This window comes from Coturnix japonica, chromosome 17 (assembly GCF_001577835.2).
Source record: "Coturnix japonica isolate 7356 chromosome 17, Coturnix japonica 2.1, whole genome shotgun sequence".
Lineage (NCBI taxonomy): Eukaryota > Metazoa > Chordata > Aves > Galliformes > Phasianidae > Coturnix > Coturnix japonica.
In genome coordinates, this window is record NC_029532.1 from 788,427 (window position 1) to 806,202 (window position 17,776).

Consider the following 17,776-nt stretch of genomic DNA (forward strand, 5'->3'; position numbering starts at 1 on the left):
CGCAAACAGAAGCGAGATTCATAGCGAAACAAATGCAGGCAAACAGTCTGAAAGGCAAATCAGAGGTTACCCTACAGGTTTCCTTTTCAAAAGTAAAGTGAATTAACGTTCCAAAGTGAATTAACAAAGTTAGCATTAACGTAATAATTGGTGCACACAGCTGAAAATAGCTCCTTAACCTGAACACGTAATTTGTCCAAGTGTCTTTCTTTGGGCAGACAGGGACATGTACTCAATCAGTAGAATTTTTGGATGGCAGTTTTTTGTAGTCAAACCTACTGAATTAGTTTATGGTGAAAGAGGATCCGAGAGAGATCTTAAAGACAGAACAACTGAATTGTTAGACCTTCATCAGAGATAATTTAACCTCACCAGACTTGAGGTCAGGAGACAATTGGGCAAGAGACATCTGCATGCTGTGTGCTGAGCTGGGAACCAGGCTCCTTGCAGTGGCTATTTGTTCTCTAGGGGGATGTATCTTTGGGGGGAAAGGGACTATTCCAGACATTAGAATTAAGTTTCAGGATAAAAACTTAATAATACTTAACAATTTAGAAGATACCATTTGAGGGGGAGGGAAATAAAAGCAATGCTATCTTATTTTCTTCCAAAAATACAAAACAAAGAAATAAAGCACACAGAGCAGCCAGGAACAGTCTCTAAAACAAACCTAAGCCAGTGAAAACACGCTCCTGTGACAACATCCCGCATCACTGAAGTGACTCTGATTCGAGCTGTGTCCTGCTTTCAGCTCTGTGAACATTCACACTCTTCCTGTTTTTCAAGCCAGCACTAATAAAGCCAACAGGACCTGCCCTCGACTCTGGCACTGAGCACCTTGCAGACCTCCCTGACTTGTGCTCACTCATAACTTGCTCTGAGAAGTGGTTTACGGTGGACCCTGGTAGAACTGATGTGGAAGAAGAGGTGTGAATGGGCTCACAAGCCTGCAAGGGCTGAGAATACAGCTTGGCATTACTCCCTGGCCTTTATTTGGGAGCAGAGGAGCTTTGTCTGTCCCTGGCTCTGGACCAACATCATCTCTGCTTCTATTCCAGCCCACCCCCACTGCACAATAACACAAGTTTGCCTTGCTTTGTTCTTAGGTTATGCATATAGGAAATAACCTCGCCTTCTGGCAAAACAGAGATCAACTTCTGATGGCTTTGCTAACAGCGAGCCGCCAGCTGGTCCAGAAGCGGGCATTAGCAGCGTGTGTTACAGTTACAAATGGACCAGCTACAATCGGTCATTATTTCATTAAAAAGTAATGCAACACCTGCTACAGCACTTCACCCCTGAGAGCCGCCGAATGACCCTGCAGAAGAATTGTTAACAGAAGAATACATTGAAGAGTTAGAAACGAGATTTGAGAGCGGTTTGTGTGCGCAACGATAGGCTTTGATTAACACAATTACTGTAAGTGGGAAAGCAATCAGCGCTGTCACGCACACAGTCCTTCCTCCAGCTCTGACCTTTGTGTGTCCGTAATGCTGTGCAGCACCACAACACGTTACTGTGTCCAATACGAGCTGTAAGTCCAGCTATTAATACATCTCACAACTGCTGTGCATCATCCCCAATGCTGCTCCTGCTGCTGGAAAATGCATGTAGGAAAGCCTGCACTGCCAGATCCTGCTCCCAACCTGAAGTTAGCTTAAAAAGTTAAAAGTTAGCTTAAAAACCTGAAGTTGGGAGCAGGATCTGGCAGTGCAGGCTTTCCTACATGCATTTTCCAGCAGCGGGAGCAACCAACCCAGCACAGCACTGGGTCAACCTTCTTCTTTAGCAATAGGGATTAGTGACCAATCTATTGGTTCAGCAAAAGGAATCCATGGGCTGGAAACGTTCAGCTTTAGTGAGGCTGAGCTTATCAAGGCTTTATGAGCAATGGGGGTCTCCTGAGCTGGGGGCAGTGGATGGCAGCGGGTCAGAGCCCTCAATGGTGGGCACTGGGAGCACTGAGCACACAAAGGGCCATCAATCAGCTCATGTTTATGGGAGAAAGATGGATGTGGATGCTGATGTACTGCGTGGTGTGTCCTGTCAAGTCACATTCTATGTGTGGTGAGGAATAACGGAGTGCTGCTTTGTTCCACCACATCACAGTTCGTTTTCTTTCCAGAGGCCGAATGAGCCATATTGGCCCCCCGCCGCCATATTGTTCCCCCCCCCAACGGCGGCCGCGGGGCAGGGCGGGAAGGAGCGGTGCATTGTGGGCCGTGGCGGCGCGGGAGGCCCAATATGGCGGAGAGACCGGAGGACCTGAACCTGCCCAACGCCGTCATCACCCGCATCATCAAGGAGGCGGTGGGTGCGGGACGGGCTGCGGGGCTGGGCCATACGGAGACCTCGCTGTCCCTCATAGATCCTCGTTGTGGGGTTGTGCTGCTCGTAATGCCTTACCTGAGGGCCGTGCTGAGCTCAGTGCCACAGCAGAACCGATATGTGCTCGGAGCAGCAGCTGACAGGCCTGGGTTTGGTTTCCAGCATCAGTTCACGGGTCTTTATTTGCTTTAAAGCATCAGTTCACAGCTCTTTATTTGCTTCCCAGCAGCGATTAACGGGTCTTTATTTGCTTCCCAGCTGCCCGACGGGGTGAACATCTCCAAAGAAGCCCGCAGTGCGATATCCCGAGCAGCGAGTGTGTTCGTGCTCTATGCGACCTCATGGTAAGAGCTTGTTGTGTGTATAAGCTGCTGTTAGTAACTCAGATCTCTGCTGGTTGGGCTGGGGCTCGTTGCTGGGTGTGCATCCATCGTGTATTTTTGTGGCCCCCCTCTGGACACGTTTAGAACTGTAATAAAGAAGAGTGAATGATGGCAGTTATCCATTAACTCTTCTTGTTTTTGAGCAGTGCGAATAACTTTGCCATGAAGGGGAAGAGGAAGACGCTGAATGCTGGCGATGTGCTCTCTGCCATGGAGGAAATGGAGTTCCAGCGGTTTATTGCTCCTCTGAAGGAATCCCTGGAAGGTATCGGCCTGTGACCCTATGGACGGAGCTGCCATAGCACCAAGTTCTGTTTGCTTACATCAGACAAGCAGCACTTAATTGTCTGTCCTGTAAAAACAAGACTTTGCAAAAAAGCAAGAGTTTGCAAATACTTCTTTGCTTGGCATCTTACACTGCAGCTTGTGTGGATGTTAATAATGTGCACCTTAACAGCTGGGATAACATTTCACCACTGATGAGAACTGAGAAAGTCTTATCTGCTATCAGTCCCCTCTTAGGTCTGTGTAAGGGAAGTCGTAGGTGTTGCCTGCACATGTGAAATCCTGTGTCCTATTCAGCATTTATCTGCTGAAACTTCACCTGATTTCTCACGGGCTGGACAGCACAGCTCTAATAATAGGGGGAGCTGCTGCTGTGAGTTCATTAAGTGGACACTGGGCCCCAGCTGCTGTAGTGCTCACGTGGTGGAAACACCGGCTTGCAGGTTTTCACTCTTCTTTTTCTTTGTAGTTTACAGACGTGAACAGAAGGGAAAGAAAGAAGCGAGAAAAGATAAAGACAAGAAGGCAGACTCAGAGGAACAAGATAAGAGCCGAGAAGATGATAATGATGATGATGATGAAAGGATGGAGGAAGAAGAGCAAAATGATGAGGAAGAGGTGGACAACTGAGCTTGCCAATGGGACATTCAGGGTTGGGTTTTGTTACTAGGGATATAAATGTTGTAAAGAAATCTGGCCATGTCCCGTCTGGTTTCCAGTAGAGCTCTGTACTGTTCTTCTGGAATCTCTCTTTGGCTTTAGCCTGTACACAAAGGACTTGGCTAAAGCATTTCTCATGGGTGCCTCACCTCCCTGCACGCAGGGGACTTGGCAGCTTCCCCAGGTGCTGAACAGACAGTAATGGGTCTGGTATTTTTATGCTGGATTGACTCTGAAACAAAGGGAAAAAAGAGCAATGTCGGATGGCTCAGCACTGAAGTGACCTGGAGAACCTGAAAGAGCTTATGAATAAGCTCACTCAACCAAGCGGAGAGCTGAATCCTGGCTCATTAACCCCTCAGGGTTTAGAGTCTACGTGATGATGTTGAGAGCCTTAGAAGCTGACTGTTCAAGCTCTAAGTGATGTTTTTCCCTTCGTTGTCTTGCATTCTGGCTGTGCCTTCTCTCCCCTGCTCTTTCACAGTGATGCTCTTTCAGCCTCACCAGCTGGATGCAGCACACAGTACGAGGGTCAGTGAGCTGAATTCCTCCCCTCCATGAACCAGAATAATAACAAAAAAAGACTTGAAGGTGCTTCCAAAGTGAATCTATACCAGAAATGCTGTTTTGTGTCTTTCAAGCCCTTGGAGACAAAGAGGGAACTTTGATGAACGACCTTAAGCAAAGCTACCTGCAAAATTATGTCCGAGGAACAGCAAAAGGCTGCAGCAAGTGTGTGTTGTGCTGCAGCTGATGGTCTCAGCTCCTTCCCCTCCTCTGTGGAGCTGCAGCTCCTGCAGACAGGCTGCTGGGTGCTGCTGGGTGCTGCATTACTGGTTTCCTTCTATGTCTGGGGGCTTTATTCCATGTTATTGAGCTTTCTGGTACCTGTTGGGGTGTATCCCGTCCCGGACCAGGATTTAAATAAAAGTTCAGATTCTTTACGGGTCTTGACTGGTTGATTTCCATGGTTAATCCATGAGCTGTTCGTGGTGTGAGTGCGTTGCGGTTCAGGTCACACAGCGCCCACGAGCCAAATTCCCGCCACCGGGAGCGCGCCAAGACAAGCGCGCGCCAGCCCTTTCCCGCGCTCCGCCGCGCGAGACTTGTGATATGCAAATCAGGGGGGCGGGGCTATGCAAATCTGGCTGTGTGCTGCGGCGGGAAGCGGCGGCAGGTGAGCGCGGGGTCGCGGGTCTGAGCGCGGTTCGGCCGGTGCTGCGGGGTTATTGCGGGGAGTCGGGCGACACCGCACCGAGAGCGGCCCGCAGTGCCCGGATCGGCACGGAGCGTTACGGGGCCGGGAGGTGTCCATAGGGCCCGGCCCGTTGTGGCGGTGCTGCTCGGCCCCGGGGGCTCCGTCACCCACGGGCTCGGCGCAACCGCAGCGCCGCCGGGCGGGGGAGACGGTCGGGCGGGTGTCGGGGTGTGCGGGGCCCAGGGCGGCATCAAGGACGGACAGACCTTGGATAGAGCCGGGTTGTGCCCTTGGGACCGGGCGGGCACCGGGGGTTCGGTAACGGCGTGTGGCTGTGACGGGCCGGGGGGAGCTGAGGGAAAGATGTGTCTGGTTTGAGGTCCGAAGGGAAGAACACGTGGGGAAGGCACCGAGCAGAGAGTGCTGCCAACTGCTGTCACTGCATGTGTGAGCACAGCGCTTCCACATCCTATCTGCAAGATAAAACCCTTCTGAACACGTTGCCCTTTGTTGCTGACTGCTAATTAACCCGCCCTCATTAGTGTAGCTCCGTTGTGTCTCCTGGGAGCTCAGCTTTGTGCTTCAGCTGTGGGCGATGCCCCCCATTCCCTCCTTGCTGCCCTTAGAGCAGTGGCAGCATGGAGCAGCTTCCCCTATGGGGGCCCAGGGGCGGGGGTCCCCCAGCAGCGCTGTTATCTCCTCTGGACAAGCCGTCCCCGCTCCTGCAGTGCAGGCTGGGGCTGGTATCTGCCCCTGACAGCGCAGTGGGAGCTGCTGCCTCTGCTCCCAGCCATCCCCCTCCGTGGGATCAGAGCCTGGAGCATGTTCTGGACTCTCGAGGTGTCTGTGCTCACTGAGCCCTTTGTTCTGCTGCCTGGAGCTGCGCCCGGGCACTGCCGGCCTCCCAAGGGCTCTGCTGTGTGGGCATGGAGCGGGTCTGGGCCAGGACACAGCCTGTGTGTTCCACACTGTGAGCATCATCATGGTGCTTTATGGTCCTTTTATGTCATTGTGTAAGTAAGGGAGAGGTTGCTCCATCCCCAAGCCAGGGATGCACACAGCTTGGTTCAAGTGGGAGAGTCTGGTGCAGCTGAACAACTTGGCTCCGTGTTGGGATATTTGAAGGGTCTTTGAGCTTCTCCCAGTGTAACACATAGGAACGCCTCCAATTAACGTTTCCCGGAGGAATGGAGCCATGTCCTGCCCAGCTCTGCTGCTGAGCGTTGTGGTGAGGGCAAAGGGAGCGTGGTTTGGGTGAGCCAGGGCTTTGCTGTTGTGAAATGTACATGTAAATTGCCCAGTCACAAGACTATTAGTGAGGTGTGGAAGAAGAAAATACTGTTACGGGCACGTCCTGTGGCTGCGCAGGGCGGTGTGCAGCCTGCAGCTGATGTTAGCAGAGCAGGAATGGCATTTACTGGGTTATGGGGCGGAAGCTCCTGCTTCATCCCTGCAGCCTGGGAAGCAAATGCTCTGGGGAATGCAGTGCAGCTCCCAGCCGTCCAAGCAGAGCAGCATGTGGGGCCATCACGTTCTTTTTTCCCCATCTCACAGTCACCAGTTGAGCAGCAGCTGCGATTCCCAGTGAGCAGGGCTCGTTTCCTGTTCATCTCAGGCTGGTAACCTCCAGGGCAAGGATTTGATCTAGACATAAAGCAATAAAAGTCCTTCAGTGGCAGCCAGCCCCTGACCTCCTGCTTTTGTTCCTTCTGTTTCAGGGTCTCTCTTCACCACCTCCCTGTGCATTCCCAGGATGCAGGCAGATTCACTCCTTCACAGTGGCTATTTCCACCCCGTGCTGCGCTCGTGGCAGTGCACAGCCACCACCTTCAATGCCTCCAACCTTATCTACCCCATCTTTGTCACGTGAGTGAGCCCTGGTGCTCTGGACTGGGGACAGACCAAGCTGGGGTTGGCTGGGCATAACACTACAGGACAAGTGTGGGGCAGGGGCTGTGCTCTGGGCCCTGCCCATCTCCCTTCTGACACCAAGTGCTCACATCTCTGTCCCATCTGCCCTCTGCAGTGACAGCCCTGATGCGGTGGAGCCCATTGCCAGCCTCCCTGGACAAGCCAGGTAAGGGCCAGAGCCACCAGGAGCTGCTTTGCAGCCAGAGATGTGCACAAGACAGGGACAACACTCCTGTATTGTTGTACATAATCCCTGCCCTGGGGATCCCCCCAGCATCAAGCAGGGTGGAAACATCCCTCTGCTCAAAGCAGGAAGGAGGACAAAATGGGGGAGCTGGGTGGTGCCAGGGTTCCATTGGGCACACAGAGAAGCTGGAAGAGAACAGGGAGGCCAACAGCAACTGCATGTGGACTCCTGTCCTGCATTCAGCCTTGCATGCTACGTTTGCAAGGTTTGGACAGAGGCCAGAGTGGGATGTTCCCAGGGGCAGGGTGTGCTGGGCAGGTTTTCCACGTCAGCCATTGCTGTTGGGCAGTGGGAGGTGGGTCAGTGTGAGAAGGGCTCCTGGAGCTTGGTGAAGGCACACAGGACTTTGTTGCTCCCAGCTCCTGATCTGCTGGTCCTGGGCACTCAGCCATGGTTGTGCAAGCAGAGTGAATAAAGCAGAGCCTGCACTCTGTGCTGTGCCAGGCATGGTGTCCAGCACCCTGCGTGCTCTACTGAGCCCAGGCCTGGCATGCTGAGGGCTGTAATGGGAAAGCTGAGATAAAGGATCCAAGGGCAGGGCACGCTCATCCTTTCAGAGCAGAGACAGCGTAAGGCTCCCTGCTCTGTCCCTGCCTGTAGATAACTGTGCTGTTGCCCCAGATAAGGGTCTGGATTGTTCCTTCCAGCAGCACCTCCCCTGTATCTCCCACTGCTGCTTGGTGTGCGCCAGCATCCAACTTAATCATTAACTCGGGTCCATCCCTGAGTGTCCCAGCAGGCAGGGCCTGGCCAGCACTGGTGCACTGCTCAGGTCAGAGGGCTGCGTGCTGGCACTGCGTGTACTCATGGTATATTTGCTGGATCACAAAGTTGCTGGTCTCAAAGCAGAACAGACTGAGGGTACTCAAGTTGTTGCTTTATGCTGCTGAGCATCCCTGCCCCTGTACAGCCCCCTCTGCCTTGTGGCAGTGATGCAGGGTGTCCAGGTCAGCCTTAATCATGGCTCCTGTCCAGTTCATCCCCCAGGGCAGGTCTGGGTGCCTGGCAGCACACCTTCACTTTGGTTTTCTCAGGTATGGAGTCAACAAGCTGGAGGGGATGCTGCAGCCCCTTGTTGAGGATGGTCTGAAGTGTGTGCTCATCTTCGGGGTGCCCAGCAAGGTCCCCAAGGTCAGTGTGCATGAGCAGGTGGTGGCAGGGGTCTGCAGAGCTGTGGGGGATCACTGTGGGGCTGGAGGGTCTCCCAGTGAAACAGGGGCAGTTTGGGGTTGTGGCAGCCCATTCCGCAGAGCAGGATGTAGATGGGAAACCACAGCAACACCCAGAATGATCCCAATAGGTTTGGGTGCCTCTGCTATATTTCTCTGTGTGAGTGGTGAGATGAGAGCAGAGAGCTCTGCGTTTCATAGAGCAGCATGGAAGCTTGAGAAGTGCTGCTCCTCCTGACCCAGTCTTGCGCTGGGAGCCATTGCAGAGAGGCCCCAAGATCTGCACTCATTTCAGTGTCACTGCTCTGTCACCCTTTTCCACCACTGGTGATCACACCTCACTGCAGTGTGACAGTGTGTTCAGGAACACTCCCTGTGTTGACCTGTGGCCATGGAGGAGCTGGTGGGAGGCCCTCAGCTCTGTGTGCTCAGACATGTTTCTTCTTGCAGGACGAAAGAGGCTCTGCTGCAGATGCAGAAGACACACCTGCCATCCAGGCCATCAGGAAGATCTCTGCCACGTTCCCACAGCTGCTCATTGCCTGTGATGTCTGCTTGTGTCCTTACACCTCCCACGGGCACTGCGGTGAGCACGTATGGGGGGCTGGGGTGCTGTTCAGGCACCTTCCTCTTACCTGGAGCACCTGAGGGTTTCTGCTTTCTCATGTGGATTTCTGGGTGCTGGTGGGGCCTGGCCAGCACCTGCCTCAAGACTTCCCAGCACTGTGTTGAGCTTGGATCCCCCGTCACTGTCATCCTTTTCCTGGAGCACTCACATGTCAAGTCCCATCTGTGGGCACTGCATTGTTAGTCTCCTGCTCAGCCCCTCTTTATCCAGCTCTAACACCTTCCCCACTGTTGCTCTGAGCATCTCTATAGCTTGTTAAAGAACTCCAAGGATCAGGGCCATCATCTCACTGTTCTGCTTCTTGCCTGACGCACTTTTTCTTCCAGGCATCCTGCGGGAAGATGGCACCATCCAGAATGAGGCCAGTTGCCAGCGGCTAGCAGAAGTGGCACTGGCTTATGCCCAAGCAGGTGAGCAATGCCTCGCAGCAGCAGCCACACAAGGCTCTTGTCACTTATAGCCAGCCCAAAAGCAAATACCTGGCTTCAATGGGAGGGCTTCCACTGATCTGGGGAAGCATCCACCTGCCAACCCTGGAGGAGCTACGGAGACTCTGGACACCTTCAACAGTACGAGGGAGATGCCCAGGGTCAGCTCCTCCTGCAGGCAGTTACAGCCTTGAGCTTGTTATCTCCGCAGGCTGCCACATCGTTGCCCCCTCGGATATGATGGATGGGCGCATTGCAGCCATAAAGAAGGCTTTGATCTCCAACGACATGGGAAACAAGGTGAGAATGTAATGACAGAATATAAACCAACTGTAGGAGGGGATTCCTACCACCCTCGAGCTATGATGCAGCAGAGAGCTCCAGCCCTCACAGCCCCGCTCTCATCTGCAGGTCTCAGTGATGAGCTACAGTGCCAAGTTTGCATCGTGCTTCTATGGACCCTTCAGGTGAGGTTCTACAGGGATGGGAACAGCCCACGTTTGCAGGAGCAGCAAGGAGGGAGGGAGCCAGCGCTGCAGCAGAGTGTATTTGGGGATGAACCTTGGCTCCTGAGTCAGATGTGGAGGAAGGGGGAGCAGCTGTGGCCGCTGTCCTGGCCTGGTTTCACACTGACGGCCCTGATTCCTGTGCCCTGCTTGTTCCCAGGGATGCTGCACAATCCAAACCTGCCTTTGGAGATCGTCGCTGTTACCAGCTGCCCCCGGGTGCCCGCGGGCTGGCACTGCGAGCTGTGGTGAGTCCAGCCAGGCCCTGTGGTTTGTGGGGACCAGACAAGTCATCCAGCCAAGATGGCCAAGGGTCCTTGCCCTGTGCAAGGCAGAACATCAACGACCATCAGCTCACCAGAGCCTGAAAAACGTGTACAAGGAGGGCACTCCTCACTGTGACTTGGAGTGTGGGGAGAAGGGGTGAGGTGCCAGGCTGGGCTGTGGGCTTCTGTAGCTGGTGGGGGCCTTTCTGTGTTCTGTTCTGGGTTGGGAATTGTGAGGAATCATCCATGAGCCTTTGGGATCATTGAGCGCATCCTCCCTGCAGGACCGGGATGTGCGTGAGGGCGCAGACGTGCTGATGGTGAAGCCCGGGATGCCGTACCTGGACCTGGTGCGGGATGTCAAGGAGCGGGTGAGGCCCCGAGGGGAGCGTGGGCAGGGGGCGGCCGGGCAGCGCTGCGACCGGTGTGTGTGAGCAGGGGGGGCGCACAGCCGCAGTCCCGCTGTGTCCCGCTGTGTCCCGGTGCTGACCCGCCGTTCCCCGCAGCACCCCACGCACCCTGTGGCCGTGTACCACGTCTCGGGGGAGTTCGCCATGCTGTGGCACGGGGCGCAGGCGGGAGCCTTCAGCCTGAGGGCTGCCGTCATGGAGGCCATGGCCGCGTTCCGCCGGGCAGGTGAGAAGGGGACGGAACGGGGCCGGGCCGCCTCGAGCCGCCCCCGGACTCACCCCGCTGTGTCCCCGCAGGGGCGGACACCGTCATCACGTACTTCACGCCGCAGCTGCTGCGTTGGCTGCGGGAGGAGGCGGCGGCGGGGCGGGACTGAGCGGGGGAGGAGCCGGAAGCACCGGGGGGAGCGGATCTGCTCGGCCCGTCCCGTCCCGGAGCTCGGCCCGGCCGGACCGTTCCCGTCCGCCCCCCGTTCCCCGCTCAGCTCCGGCCCCACATCGGGCTGATGCCCCCCAGGTGCCGGTGTCCGGTGCTGGCTCGTTCCCGTGTTCGCTGTCGGTCCCTTTCACCCCGCCCGCCCTTAGCGATGCTCGGGCTGCGGCTCCTGACGTGGGACGTGAAGGACACGCTGCTGCGGCTCCGGCGGCCGGTGGCGCTGAGTTACGCGGCCGAGGCGCGGTGTCACGGCGTGGAGCTGCGGCCCGACGCGCTGAGCTGCTCGTTCCGCGCCGCCTACACGGCGCACAGCCGGCAATACCCCAACTACGGGCTGGGCCAGGGGCTGAGCTCCAGGCAGTGGTGGCTGCACGTCGTTAAAGAAACGTTCCGGCTCGTCGGGGTGCGCGAGGAAACGCTGCTGGCACAGATGGCGGAGAACCTGTACCGGGATTATTGCAGCCCGAACAACTGGGAGCTGCTGCCGGGAGCCGCCCACACCCTGAGCCGGTGCCGGCAGCTCGGGCTGCGCATGGGGGTGGTGTCCAACTTCGACAACCGGCTGCACGAAATCCTGCAGCGCTGCCACCTGCGGCATCTCTTCCACTTCGTGCTCACATCCGAGGCCGCGGGCGTCGCTAAACCGGACCCGGAGATGTTCAGGATGGCGCTGCGGCTCGGGGCGGCGCTGCCCGAACAGGCGGCTCATATCGGGGATGATTACAGCAGGGATTATATGGCGGCACGGCAGGTCGGCATGCACAGCTTCCTGCTGCACAGCAACGGGCACAGCACGGAGCGCGATGTGCCGCCGGGACACGTGCTGCCCACACTGAGCCACATCCTGACCGTCATCGATAAGGGATAACGGCGAGAGCTGCCCTTGGGAGGGAGCAGCGCTGCTGAGTGCTGACCCACTGCTGGGCTGGGGCTGCGTGCTGCTGTGTGGGGTAAGGAAAAGAAACAGAGCACAGAGAGGTGCTGCCCGCAGAGCAGGAGCGACATTCAGGCAATAAAGGGCACCTGGCACACACAGAATTGTGCTGTTTTCTTTCCATGTGCTTCATATGGGGCGGGACCTGATGCTGCTGGAGCTGGGGAATGTACCTGGGTGCAGCACTGAAAGCATTTCACTTAATGCTGCAGTGTCACAGGTTACTTAGATTTACCTATTACCAAGTTGATTCCAGCAGGAGGGATGGTGGGCTGATAGTTATCCCTTCTTAGACACGATGCCTGGAGAGTTATCAGGGACAGGCTGCCAGCAGAGCAGTCATTGCACTGTCTCTGTACACCTGGGGGAGCTCAGGTTTGTCACCTCACCAAGCAGCTCCCTGTGCCCTGGGGCTGGAAGCTGTCACAGCTTTGCCTCCCATGGGCAAAGTCTGGAGATGCAGAATTTCCCTTAGTGTAATTTACTGCCAGCAGATTTAATCACTGATTTGGATACTGAGAAATAAAGAGAACAATTCTTAAACACCAAGGAAATGCGTTTCTTTCCTCTACCCAAGCTCAGTGTCAGTCCGACAGTTTTACTATCCATCAGCTGCCTGTTTTCACTGTAATATGCTCAGCCTCACCCAGCCCTAGGAACAAGCAGCTCCATTCACATCAATGCTAATGGCTCCTGTCTCGCTGCTCCTCTGCTCTGGGAGATGCTGATGTCCATGCGGGTGCTCCTGCCCTGTGTGGGTCACCCATGGGTGACAGCCCCAATTCATGGTGTCCCTCCTCCTGCTGGGTCTCCTCTTTCCAAGTGTCTCCTACAACCTTCCACACCTTCTGCCACTTCTCTTTCATTTCTCCAAACAGCTCTTAACCTTCACTCAAGGTTGAAATCATTTTCATTCCTGCAGCGTGGAGTGTTCTGTTGCCCACACTCCTCCCCATTGGAGCTGGAAAGAAGCCCTTGTTCTGAAGAGGAATCAAATGATTCGCTGGCAGAGCCAGGCGTTAAACACTGATCCCATGCCCCAGCTTTCACAGTGTTGCTCTCCCCACCTTGCACTTCCAGCTCTGTGCTGAGCAAACTGGGTTGGAGGGCCGAGGTCCTCCCTTGCTGACCTGGGCTCAGTGGGGGCTCTGCTCCCAGCCCTGACAACAGCATGGGAGCTGAGGGAGGGCTCCCAGGAGTCTTCATAAGGCACCGTGCTCCTGTAGGAGGTGTTTGGGGACTGACTTGGGTCTTTCCCAAAGGTCTGGGTCCTGGAGGGCAAACATCATGTGCTCGGTCACCCAAAGGAGATGAAAGCCATTGTAAAACAAGAGAACAGATGTACAGGCTGAAGGCAGGTCTTTTCTGATCACTGTACATGCTGGTAGCCCAGTCTGGGCACGTGTCACCCCACGAAGGCACAGTGTGGTGTATACGGTCACTGTCCATACAGGTGTGTTTGCAGCCCACCTCTCACTGGCTGAGCGAGATGCTCTGATGTGCCACTGCAAAGACAGGGTAAAGCGGTGCCACAAAGGCCTCCCTGTGTGAGAAGAGGATGGTGCAGGAGTCGGGGTCGTAGAAAAGCACCTCCCCTCCATCGAGGTCAACCAACACGCCGACCTCAGCCGGAGCCCTGAGCAGATCCACAGGCTGGGGCTGACCGGCGTGCAAGAACCTGAACTCCTTGTCATAGCGTGAGAAGACCCAGGAGGCAGCGTTGAAACCCAGACGGGCTTCATTGCCGGGCCCCTTCCGTGGCAGTGAGCCGTAGCACACCCCCAGCTTGTAGGCACAGCTCTTCTCCACGCTGACCTTCCATGCGTGCAGCCCTGTGCGGAAAGACGCAGCAGCCAAAGCGTTGGGCCAGTGGTCGAACCGCTCGGGACCATCCGAGTCCAGCTTTGCTTTCCTGGCGCTGAAGGTCAGAGTTTTCTTGTCTTCGGACAGGCTCAGGTGGGGGCTGACAGTTTTCTCATCTATGCTGATTTCCTCAGAGCCTGGGAGAGATGTGAGCACACAGTGAGCCTTCACCACCCCAAGAACCACAGCCAGAAGCACCCCTACAGTGATAAGGGCTGCACTTATGTGCCACTTCCTAGAGTGGTGTGAGAAGGGACAGGAGAGAGCTCTGAGCCAGGGGCCCAATCCAGGCAGGAATCTGCACTCACTGCACTGAACAAACACACCAGAGGCAACAACCTGGGGTTCCTGTCCCATACAGACAGGCTGCCAAATGGTACGAAGGAGAGCAGTGATCCAAGCAGGGACTGGAATTACACCAATTCCAACTCATGGCAGGGAGAAACCCAAACCCCAGCCCCGTCCCTGCAGCCTCCCTGACCTGCTCCTCCTCCCCAGGGTAAGGCAGGAGCCCGCCAGGATGGCACCTGTGTGGGGAAACCAGCAAAGCTGGTACTGCAGGAACAAGGAGGGACGGGCAGAGGAAATCCCTGCCCTGCTACAAAGCACACGCAGCCCAACGTCATTCATCAGAACAGTCCGTCAGCCCTGAGCAGTTTGGAACAGCCTCAGGAGGTGGCACCAGGAATTGGATGAACCACAGCTGGTCTGTTTTGCTGTGATGCAAGGACAGGTCCTTCATTCACAGCACAGAGGCAGCTCCCAGCCCTGTGGGGCCCACATGCTTTGCCCTGTGCCATCCTTCCCACACACACACACTCAGCAGCCCATGAGCGGGGTGTGAGCACTGAGTAACTGCACAAACATTTCCCCTGCCCTGTAAATCCCTAAGCCAAGGGAAAGGTGCCTGCGTGACTCACCCCTGCCCACTCCCAGGACAAGCAGTTTCCCTGCCCAGTGCCTTTCCTTGCCCTGCTTCCCCCACCCTCTCTCATTTATTTTATGCCCACAGCTGATGCAGAAATGGGGCTGGAGCAGGTGAACATTTTGCTGTGTGGGGCTGGGCTGCAGGAGGAGCTTGGCCACACGAAGCCCGTTCCTGCTTTATCAACCTCTGCCCAGCATTCAGCACCTGGCAGGATGAGGCCCCCAGATAACAAACCACTGGGCTGCCACTCCAGAGACACGATGGAATGGGCTGAGATAAGGTAATATGGCTGCTCAGTAGGTACGTGCACTCAGGGCCATCATACTGCACCCCAGGGCTTTAAAGGGGTTCAAAATGAGCTTGCAGAAATCCAAATGAGAAGGACACTGACCTGCCACGCAGCACAGAACCGCAGAGGCCCACAGCCGGTGCAGCAGCGGACTCTGAACACGCTGCTGATTAAAGTTTAACTTGGCAGACTCCTGAGGCTCTAAGATTCCCTCCGCCACCTCTGTCCTAGCAAAGAGACACAGCAGTTACTTAGAAATCGGGTGATTAACTGACAGGTGCTGAGAGGTGATGGCAGAGCCCTCAGGAAGGAGGGAGGGAAGAGCAGAGCTGTGTTGTGCTGCCTGCTGGGGGAAGGCAGGAGGTGCTGGGCAGGCTCGGAGAAGGGGTGAGGGAAAGCAGGAGCAGCAGGTACTAACCTCTCGAAGATGTCTTGTTCTGCATTCTGGGGACAAGGAGAGAAAGAGTCAGAACAGCTGAAATTCCCACATAGAGAACCCCAAACCCAGACCCACAGCAAAACAGGGACTCAGGGAGCACCGGCCGCCTTCCTGACCCACAGAAACAGCCCTGACCTCAGCCACCATCCAACATCCATTTCTTTGGCTGCGGTGCTTTTCACTCCTTGGCTCAGAAAATGAATGGGAACAGCTGAGGACGCTGCACCACCTGCACCTACAGCTCAGCTCTGGTGGCTGACATCTCAGACAGAGATCTATGCTGCACAACAGGACGGACCCCCAGGAAGGGCTGTGTGTGCTCCTAAGAACCTCATTTTTATTACCAGGGCAGCAGAGAGCTGACAGCCCAGTGTGACCTGCACCAAGTGGGCAGCACGACGCCCACCTAGAAACCTGGGGGGACTGTTGGGATCACCTGGAGCCCAATTCCAGCTGCCTGCTGTCACCGCACACACCAATCAGTGCCATGATTCAGTCTGAGCATCCACAATGAAAAACAGAGGCTGTTTCTGGGCAGTCAGACCATGCCTTATATCTGGGATGGGTACTCACCACCAAGCCCTGGTCGTCCAGGTTGGTGATCACGTCCACCAGGTACGTGCGGAGGGCTGACAGCTTCTGCAGCGCCTCCGTCCAATGCTCCCGCTGTGTCAGGATGCTCTGCTGCGCCCGCTCCTCCTCGGCGTGCACCTCCTCCAGCAGCCGCTGCTCCTCGTTCTCACACACCTTCCCCACCAACATCAGCCTCTGGATGACCAGCTCTCGTGCGCTGTTGGCAGCGCCCTGCAGGGAAAGGAGGGAGGAGAAACAGCTGCAACCCGAATGAACAACAGCCCCCATCGGCTTCCTGAGGGCTCAGCTTCTCACACTGCCCTGTTAACTGAGCCCGAGGCACAGCACACAGAGCTGGATGCGATAACCAGCCCCAAACCTGCTGCGTGCCCAACCAGCACAAACTAATTGCACACTGACCACTAACCACTGCAGCACGGGAGCACCAACCACCACGGGACGTGGTGGATAACAGCAGGACAAGGAGAAATGGCTTGATTATTATTAATAATAACTCAGTGATTCTAGAATGATGTTGGACGGCAGCACACCAACACCTGCGTGCCAAGGGACCGGCTTTGCTCGGTGACAGGGCACGGACTTACCAGCACGGCCTGGCTCCTGGAGGGCAGCACCTCGGCCACGTGCCTGGCGATAGCAGCGCTCTGCAGCTGCAGCCGCTCGCATCGGTCCACGAGTTTGTTCTGGAACGCAGAGAACAGAGCAGCGCTCAGGGCCGGGACATCCCTACCGCGACCCCTCAGCCCCCCACAGCCCCACTCACTCCCACCGGACCCCCCACAGCCACCGCCGGGTACCGCCAAGCAGGAGGGAGGGATGGAAGGAGCGGAGATCTCCCCACCCCGTCCATGCTCAGGCCCGTCCCGCAGCGCCCCGCTCGCTCTCTGCCATGGGCAGGACACCCCGGGATCCCCGTCCCGCTCACCCGCAGCTCCGTCGCTCTCTCGGGCAGCGCCCTCGGCTCCGCTCCCCGCCGGGCCATGCTGAGCCGCGGCACCTGCCGCAGGTGCGGGGGGCGGCGGTGAGAGCGGGGCCGAACCGGGACGGATCAGCACCGCCCGCCCCGACCCGCCCCGTCCCGCCCCACCCGTCGCCATGGAACCGCAGGGAGCGGGGACACGGAACGGGGACACGGAGCGACCGCGGTGAGTGCGGGGCGAGGCGGGGACAGCGGGGACAGCGGGGACTGCGGGGAGCGTGCGGGAACCGGAGCCGTCGTTCCCTCGTTGTACCGTGCGGGCATCAATGCGGAGTCACTGCAGCAACCTGGACAATGGGAGGGTCGGCTTTAAAACGTGAGAATCTGGGTTAAAAAAGGATGATTTGGGTTTCTGTGAAGCGGTGGCCGGAATTTCAGTCAGAGCTGAAGCCTCGGCATCCTCCTGCCGCTTTATTCTGCGGGAGAAACAACTCCCAGCCTTCTCTCGCTGTCACAGAAAAAACACCTTTGTTCCCAGTGTCCCAAAGGGCCTCGATGGAAGGAAGTGAATGGGTGACAGGACGCTGCCCGGAGATGTGGATGGTTTATGCCCCTTTGGAACACACAGGCTTGTGGATGGAGCAGGCTGAGATTAGCCGGTATTACTGAGTGCTGATCACGGAGGCTGCCAGGGTAAAATTAGAAAGGGAAGGTGCTGTGAATGGCACCGAGCCCAGCCGAGCTGCTGGTCCGGAGCTGCCCCGGCTCTGTGCAGACTGAACGCGTTTCCTTCCAGCAGGAAGCCCTTCGAGCAGTGGGAGCCGGGTTTTCTCCTGCCCTTCTGTTGGCAGAACACCTGTCCAGAAGATGGGAGCTAACACAGACTGAGTCCAGCTGGTAAATCTTCATCTGCAGAGAATCCAATTACTGGGCTTGGGAATTCGCAGCCATTGAA

At 56.3% G+C, this 17,776-nt stretch overlaps 5 protein-coding genes across 8 annotated transcripts in view; 3 read left to right on the forward strand and 2 right to left on the reverse strand.

Moving 5' to 3' along the window:
* RGS3 (regulator of G protein signaling 3) overlaps positions 1-2,520 on the reverse strand; it is a 49,302-nt gene extending 46,782 nt beyond the window's left edge. For 2 of the 3 annotated variants that reach the window (XM_015878624.2, XM_015878622.2), the window contains exon 1: positions 2,407-2,520. The gene's annotated coding sequence lies outside the window, so the exon portion shown is untranslated. The remainder of the gene's footprint in view (positions 1-2,406) is intronic. The other variant, XM_015878625.2, reaches the window with a different exon arrangement.
* POLE3 (DNA polymerase epsilon 3, accessory subunit) lies at positions 2,175-4,603 on the forward strand. Of its 2 annotated transcripts, none has more exons than XM_015878653.2 (4): positions 2,175-2,310; positions 2,587-2,672; positions 2,858-2,976; positions 3,466-4,603. In XM_015878653.2, exons 1-4 carry the CDS (start codon positions 2,245-2,247, stop codon positions 3,624-3,626), a joined length of 432 nt encoding a protein of 143 aa, XP_015734139.1. In that variant the 5' UTR covers positions 2,175-2,244; the 3' UTR covers positions 3,627-4,603. The 2 variants fall into 2 exon arrangements, with proteins under 2 accessions (XP_015734139.1, XP_015734140.1); XM_015878654.2 differs by lacking the exon at positions 2,175-2,310 and adding an exon at positions 2,386-2,503.
* A 98-nt stretch (positions 4,604-4,701) lies between these two features.
* Positions 4,702-10,832, forward strand: ALAD (aminolevulinate dehydratase). Its single transcript, XM_015878637.2, has 12 exons — positions 4,702-4,833; positions 6,573-6,720; positions 6,881-6,931; positions 8,047-8,143; positions 8,632-8,767; positions 9,136-9,219; positions 9,449-9,537; positions 9,649-9,704; positions 9,904-9,991; positions 10,294-10,380; positions 10,516-10,645; positions 10,717-10,832. The coding sequence occupies exons 1-12, from the start codon at positions 4,770-4,772 to the stop codon at positions 10,794-10,796; spliced, it is 1,110 nt and encodes a 369-aa protein (XP_015734123.1). The 5' UTR covers positions 4,702-4,769; the 3' UTR covers positions 10,797-10,832.
* Positions 10,833-10,896: 64 nt separating this feature from the next.
* Positions 10,897-11,890, forward strand: HDHD3 (haloacid dehalogenase like hydrolase domain containing 3). Its single transcript, XM_015878641.2, has one exon. It carries the CDS (start codon positions 10,926-10,928, stop codon positions 11,721-11,723), a length of 798 nt encoding a protein of 265 aa, XP_015734127.1. The 5' UTR covers positions 10,897-10,925; the 3' UTR covers positions 11,724-11,890.
* A 376-nt stretch (positions 11,891-12,266) lies between these two features.
* BSPRY (B-box and SPRY domain containing) lies at positions 12,267-16,938 on the reverse strand. The gene is made up of 6 exons (XM_015878640.2): positions 16,828-16,938; positions 16,487-16,585; positions 15,882-16,112; positions 15,288-15,313; positions 14,972-15,096; positions 12,267-13,789 (listed from the first exon to the last, which is right to left on the reverse strand). Exons 1-6 carry the CDS (start codon positions 16,882-16,884, stop codon positions 13,263-13,265), a joined length of 1,065 nt encoding a protein of 354 aa, XP_015734126.1. The 5' UTR covers positions 16,885-16,938; the 3' UTR covers positions 12,267-13,262.
* Positions 16,939-17,776: the final 838 nt, after the last annotated feature.